The 6,799-nt window shown below is 57.8% G+C and overlaps 1 protein-coding gene across 8 annotated transcripts in view; it reads left to right on the top strand.

The window, feature by feature from the left end:
- Positions 1–6,799, top strand: part of MYO18A (myosin XVIIIA) — a gene marked incomplete at its 5' end in the record, with an annotated part of 99,852 nt that overhangs the window by 65,262 nt on the left and 27,791 nt on the right. For all 8 annotated transcript variants that reach the window (XM_027767114.1, XM_027767120.1, XM_027767117.1 and 5 more), the window contains 2 exon segments: positions 1,077–1,186; positions 4,208–4,273. In XM_027767114.1, the coding sequence (XP_027622915.1) occupies positions 1,077–1,186; positions 4,208–4,273 (176 nt within the window).

The following is a 6,799-nucleotide window of genomic DNA, read 5'->3' as shown; positions in this document are numbered from 1 at the left end:
TTCTTTTTGAAATTATTTTTTTTTTTTTTTTTTTTGCTATAGGGTATGTGCACTCACTAGAGAGAGAGACAGTGAGAAATCACCCTCTAGGGGGGTGGCCATGCCGTAATCCCTTCTCCTCAATTTTCTTCTTGGGATTTTGGGCATGCACGCACACACACATGCACACGGTGTGAGTTTAAAGCTGCTGGGTCCAGGACTCAAACCATGGTCAGCCACATGGGAGTCCGGCAACATAACCATTATGCCATCTGCTGGTCCAAATTTTTTCTCATTTTTAAAAAAAATGTTTCTTCCCTTGCATGAAGAGGAGAGAGCGAGAGAGAAAGAGAGACCCTCAGCAGGGTCTTCCTGCTGCAACCTCTACCCCCGAGTCCTAGCCAGCCTTGATAATAGGGAGGTCCCAGACACGAACCCAGAACCCCAGCCCCCTCTCACACGGGTCTAGCCACGCTGTTGCTGCACCACCATCTCCCTAGTGTTTTATCTTTGAGTCTCCATGACTACCATGTGAGATGAATGCAAGGGCCGCCCTTTGAAGGTAAAAGAAACCGAGACTTCAGAGAGGTTGAGTGACTAGCCCAAGGCACAGGACCTTAAGAGGTGGGGCCGGGATTCCAACCCCACCCCGTGTTTTCCTCTAGCCACTCTCTGTGCCCTGTTGTCTATCTTATTAAATCCTCAGGCTCGGTCTCTGTGTGTTATCACAAGGTCAGGCTAGGGCTGGAAAGCGCCCAGAGACCCCTCAGGCCCCCATGGCAGTCCTGCCAGGTGCCCCCACACACACTGTGTGCACGACAGACCAATCAGGGACTTCTTGTGCCTTGTCAGCCTTCCTGTTCACGACGCAGCCCCAGTTGTCCTCTGGGTCTCCCCGCCTTCATCCCTGCCTCCCTCTCCACACTCCTTCCCAGGTCTGCCTCGACTGCAGGCAACCCCCCTCACCCCAAGGTTTCCTCCCCTTCAGGCGTGTCCCTACCCACAGCCCCACTAACTGGTGGACACCAGTGGCTGCCAGGGCATGCTGGGAGCAGTGAGGCATCGATGGGCCTGGCTCTAAGCCATCCTCTCTCTAGGTTACCCTGACCATATGGTGTTCTCCGAGTTCCGCCGCCGATTTGATGTCCTGGCCCCGCACCTGACCAAGAAGCACGGGCGCAACTACATCGTGGTGGATGAAAGGCGGGTAGGTCTGGGTCCCCAGGCGCCCGCAGACCCTTCTTCCTTGCTCAGGTTGGTTTTGGCTGACCAGGGCCAGGACAAGGACACCCACTGTGGCCGAGTGGAGAGAGCACTGAGAGCTGTAGGGCCTGGAGAAGAGCCACCTCTGGGAGGCCCGAGCTGGAGGTATCTACGCTCATCCAAGAGTGAGCAGGGCCAGGGCCTCCAGGTAGCAGATGAGAACTAGTGTCTGTGTGTACCCCGCGGTGGCACCTGGACCTTCAGCCTTGACCTCCATGTCAGGGACTGGTTCCAGTAGTGGAAAAGCCATCCAGCCTGGGACAGGCATCCCTCCTGGGGCCTACGCTGTGAATTCATGGCTGCAAACGGATGTCTCTGCCATTCTAAACTGTTACCTTGGCCCCCAGAAGCAGCTCGCAGGCCGCCAAAGGGCTCCTTGAGCAGAGGAACCTTACTATACTCTGACCTCAGACGCCCAACCTGACTGAAGGCACCTCAGACCTCAGGATGGCTTTCCTGAAAGAGAGGGTTTGCTGCATAATGGGGCAGGAAGCCCCCACAGCGAGCAATGCCCAGCCTTTCTCTATGCGGTCCCTACCCATGTCCCTAAGCCATAGACTCAATTCATGAGGCCCAAAGACCTCTCCACCCTCAGGCCTGCCAATGTCCTACATGACCCTGGTGTGGACATAGACGACCCATCTCACACGCCCTTCTCCTTTGACCTCCATTCCTGCCTCCCACTCATGGCTACACTGACACTTTGTCATCCTTGGGAGTGCTCCACCTCCAGCGTGGCCATCTCCGATCACAGCCTCTGACCTGTGGGTCTCACCCCTCTTCTCTCTGACTCCATCCAAACCTCTCATTTCTAGAACCCATTCCTTTTTTCCCTACTCTGTCAATTCCACCTGACTTCATTTCCTTTCCGCTCAGCCTTGACGCATGCTTGGACCCTCCAGTCACTCGACCCTCACCATCCTGAGCAGTCCGAGCCTCCTGTAGGCCCTGCCGAGGCCAACCTTTGGGTGTCTGCTCTCCTTGTTTGGGCTCCCAAGGCTGTGAGAAAATTATACCAGGGGACTTTAAAAAGCTTGTGGAAAATAGAATTACAAGTATGAGATGTTGGGCCAGCCAGGTTGCATGCAGGCTAAGGCGGCTGGATCCTACACGGCCAACCATGTGGTTCGAGTTTTGGACCCAGCTGCTTGAAAACCATGCCAGGTGCTTGTGCATGCATGCCCGCAGTCCTGAGAGGAGAATGGAGGAGAAATCCCCCGGGGCATGGGGCAGCGCTTTCTCACTTTCTGTGTCTTTCTCTCTTTGTCTGTTTCTCTCTCTATAGCAAATCAAAAAAAAAAAAAAAAAAAGATGCAAGTTTATTTTGTTGCCAAAAAAAAAAACCCATAATGAAACTCATGCAGTTTTCTTCATAATACACATTTTCACAACTGTGTGGACTTGAATTCCTGCAGATGTGTGGTCTTCAGCCTCGGGTGGGCCCACCAAGTCTTCCGTATGCCCCATCCTCATCTGACCCGATCCCAAGCTCCTTACTTGCTCCATTGTTCTTTTCCCTGAAACCTCCCAGCCCGTCTCCTCTGCTATGGCCTGGCCTCCAGACCAATAAAGCCAGGGCCCCAGGTGCTGCTTCTGCCTTCTTCAGACTTCTCTTCTGCCTCCTGCCACCCCACCTGTTGTGTTGGGAGAGGCCTCCCTCCTCGCATCCGGTCCCTTCCTCCCGGCTCCGGGGTCCATTCCCTTTGACCTCCCGGAGACCTGTGCCATCCGTGGCAGTGCTCCTCTCCGTCCTGCTCCTACGGCCTTTCCTCTCGGCTCTCTTCTCTGCAGACTTCGCTCTGAAGGGGCCTTCCGTCCACCCTCTCACTCAGCTCTGCCTGTCTGTTGCCCTGTTCCCCAGTCCTTGCTCTCCTCCCTGCATCCTCCACCCACAGCTGCCTGGTTCCTGCTCCCTGCCGCCGGGCCTGGTCTCGTCTCCCCACACCCTCCGTATTGCCAGAGCCAATTCTCGCCTTCCGTCACTTCACTTCTCAGCTTGTGACTGGGTTGGTGACTCTGTTCTTTTTGAAACACTCTGCTCAGCTTCTTTCCTGGTTCCTCTGGTTTCTTCTCTGTTCTCCCTCCTGGGAGCTCCTCTTCTTCCCGTGCCCTGAAGGGAAGGACTCTTTTTTCGTTAAGACTCTGCTTGGCCGTTCGTGTTTTCTGTTCTACAGGTTCTTCCTGGACAGCCTTGTTCAATGACGGCTTGCATGTGGACTCCGCCCAGCCCCACACTGCAGCGCAGGCCTCTCCTGAGCTCCAGAATGCATCCATCTAGCTACCCTCAGGGCTTCCCCGCTGGGTGCCTGGTGGCCCCAGATGGCATGTTCAACCCCAGCCTGCCTGCCTCCTACCAGACCTGCCCCTTCTCTCATGTGCTCCCTCAAGGGCATGGCACCACACCTTTGAGTTGCACAAGCCAGAAACCTCAGTGTAGCCCAGGTCCCTCCCTCTCCTTGCCCGCCCCATCGCCAAGGCTCCGTCCTCAGTCCTCAGAGTCTCCTGCATCCCCTCTACTTCTAACTTCAGGGCAGGCTCCAGCCTCCTCTTCGTGGATTACTGCCTAGTCCATCTTCTGCCCATTTGCCAGTGGAGTTTCTTGTGCTTCCAGGCCTGTGCCAGTTCCTCTGCCTAAAATGCCCTCTCTGTCCTTGGTCTCGCTGACTCTCGCCTGTACCTGTGTCCTCAGCAACAGCAGCACCTCCTCCACGGTGCCGTCTGACTCAGATGGCTCCTCCTGATACACTTCATGCGCTCTTCTCGCTGCCCAGAAAGATAATGTGTTCCTCACAGCCACCTGTGGGTCCCCGGTGCCTAACCCAGTGTCCGACGCTGTGGGAGCCAGAGCGTCTGTGGAGTAGTGATGGACTGTCTGGGAGGGGGAGGGGACAGTCCTGTGCCTGCGTAAGCCCTGCTCAAGGATGGGAGGCCCCCGGCGTGCCCCCTGACAGAGGCCTCTCCGCAGGCGGTGGAGGAGCTGCTGGAGTCCTTGGACCTGGAGAAGAGCAGCTGCTGCATGGGCCTGAGCCGGGTGAGTTGCCCCGGAGGGCAGTCGGGCCCTCCTCCTCTGGGCCTTTGTCAGCCACTGGCCTCTCGTCTGTTCTCCCTGCTCAGACTTCAGAAGGCTACCGCTGCTCTCTGGGTCTCGCCCCCAGTCCCACACCTCTAGCCACTCGGGGGCTGGGGGCTGTGCTGCCCACTCCGGCTGCCCACTTCAGGGTCATGGGCCAGGGGGGTAGGAGTTCCAGGTGCTGCACACTGACTCCCTCCTTCCACGTCACTGGCTTGTCCAGTGCCGTGAACTCCTCTGTGATGTCATGAGGGGGAGTGGGATGGCCCTGGGTGGGTGGGGAGACTGAGGGCTGCTCTGGGCAGAAGCAGGGAGGTGGTAGGCAGAGTGCTCCGGAGGGCAAGTCCCCGTGGTGCATTGTCTAGAGCTGCCAGGGGCTTGGAAGGGCAAGCAGGACACGGGGAGGCTGTGCCACCACCACCTGCCCACAGGCCGATTTCCTCGCCCCAATGGAACGTGGTATAAAAGGTGGGCGCGCCTGCCCCTGGGAGTCTGTTGGCTCAAACACCCCACACTGGGGGCATCCACCGAGCATTCCTCCCTCTGGCAGGGAGCCCTGCGTACCACTTTCCCCAGCCCTCCTTGGGCAGGTGGTATCCATGTGTGCTCTAAGGACTAGGGTAGAGGGAGGGCAGTGGGGAGCCACAGAGGGCTCTAGGCCTGCCCATCTCAGCATAGAGGGAGGAGCTCCAGGCCCAGCCGGGGAGTGTGGGCTGGAAGGAGTGCTGTGGGAAAGGCTGTGTTACTCGTCCTCTGTTCTCCGTGCTCTCTGGTCACCTGCTCAGTGCCTACTGCACCCCCCAGCTCCCTGGGAGGTCCTCCCCCTTTCCCTTGCTGTCTCGGTGTCTCCCCATCTTGGCCTCTGCCGTCCCTGTTACCTGTTTTCCGCTCGGCTCCAGCAGTCTTTGCTGGTCTCTATTCCTCGGTTTCTGATTCTGGATTTTACTCTGTTCGTTCCTCGTTCTCTATATCTCTTTTGGCCTCACCCTCTTTCTGTGTCGTTTTCTGTTTGGGGTCCCTGCCTTGTCTACCTCTGTCTGACTCACCTCCCCCACCTTTTCAAAGTCCAGGAGCTGCCAGGTGAGCTTCGGGCCGTCTGCAGCCCAGCCCTTGTCTCTCTGGATCAGCTCACACTCGGGCTCTTCCCCAGGCTCCTGGCCCTCTTGCAGGCTGAGCTGCCACTGCTGACGGGGGGGTGGGGGGACACCTGTTCCAAGCTGCGTGTCTTGGGCAAGAGAGGGCTTGCTCAGGCTGATCCTCTTCCCCGCCATCCTGAATCATCCCATGTGCCCAGCTGAGGCAGGTGGACCCCAGGGCCCATTCATGCCCAGGAGCAGAGCTGGGGGCAAAGTTGGATCCTATAGGAGGATTCAGAGACGGGGGTTCCTCATCCATGGGAGCCCACAGGACCTGAGGGCTCAGGCCAGGACTCTAGGGGTCTGACGGCCTCCTGACATTACCGAGTCTGTAGGGCTGTTTGGGGGAGGAGATGGCTCTGAGTTCTCACCTAATACTCAAAAGGCCCCTTAGCCCTACAAGTGCTCAGGAGTAGCTTGAGGCCTGCCGTCCCAGCCTCTAGATCATTCTTGGTCTTCTTGTGTTTCCGCTCCGGCATGTCACTTCTGCCCTGGCCCGGGGTCTGCTAACCAAGCTCGTCCGCCCACCCCAGGGCCTTGGGTATTCCCTGCCCCCTGGTGGAATTGCAGGCGCATACGTTATGGGAAGTAGGGGCTCAGGCAGGGCTTGAGACCCCTGGAGACCCCACTCGGCCTTGCTTGTGGGACTTGGGGAAGTGCCACAAAGGGCCGAGCTGGCTTTTTCCAAATCCAGCCTCAGGGGACCAGGTTTCCGTGGAGTCGCCAGAGGCAAGGCTTTCCCAGTGGAAACGTCTTCCCTGAAGGGGCCCTGGGATCCGGTACCTGTCAGCCCTGAGCACACTTATGTAACCCGTGTTTTCCACACAGCTCACGTCTTCTCTGTCCCACAGAGGATTGGCATGCTGTGCCAGGTGGGCACACGGGTCTCCGTGCCCTGTCAGGGTTACCGGAGTCGTCCTTTCACCTGACCATCCCCTCTTACACCCCAACACACACTTCTCTTTCTTGATAGAGAACATTTTACCTGATCCCATCTCAGAGCAGCAGAGAATGAGAGAGGAAAGGCTGGGTGTGGGGGTGCCCGGCTGCTTCCTCGCAGCCTGCCCTCCAGCCCCCAAACCTGTACGACAGGTCCCTGGACTGGGCTGGCCCCCGCCCACCTCTCCGGCTTCTGCAAGAGAAGGTGAAACCTGGGTGTGTGTGGGGGGTGTTGGCACTTAATAGAGGAGACGGAGATGAAGCTGGGCAGGAGGGTGAGACGGCCAGAGCTTCCACCGCCCCCTCGCTTCCTCCCTGCTTCTTCCTGAATCTTCTTCCCACACACAAACATCCACGTCCCCTGACGGCAGGCGGCTGCAGCCAAGGGGACGGGAGCCAGTGCTACCCTCGT

This window comes from Tupaia chinensis, unplaced genomic scaffold (assembly GCF_000334495.1).
Source record: "Tupaia chinensis unplaced genomic scaffold, TupChi_1.0 Scaffold143921_1, whole genome shotgun sequence".
NCBI classification, from domain to species: Eukaryota; Metazoa; Chordata; class Mammalia; order Scandentia; family Tupaiidae; genus Tupaia; species Tupaia belangeri.
The sequence above is the reverse complement of the archived record's forward strand: the minus strand, read 5'-3'. Positions and strand labels throughout refer to the sequence as shown.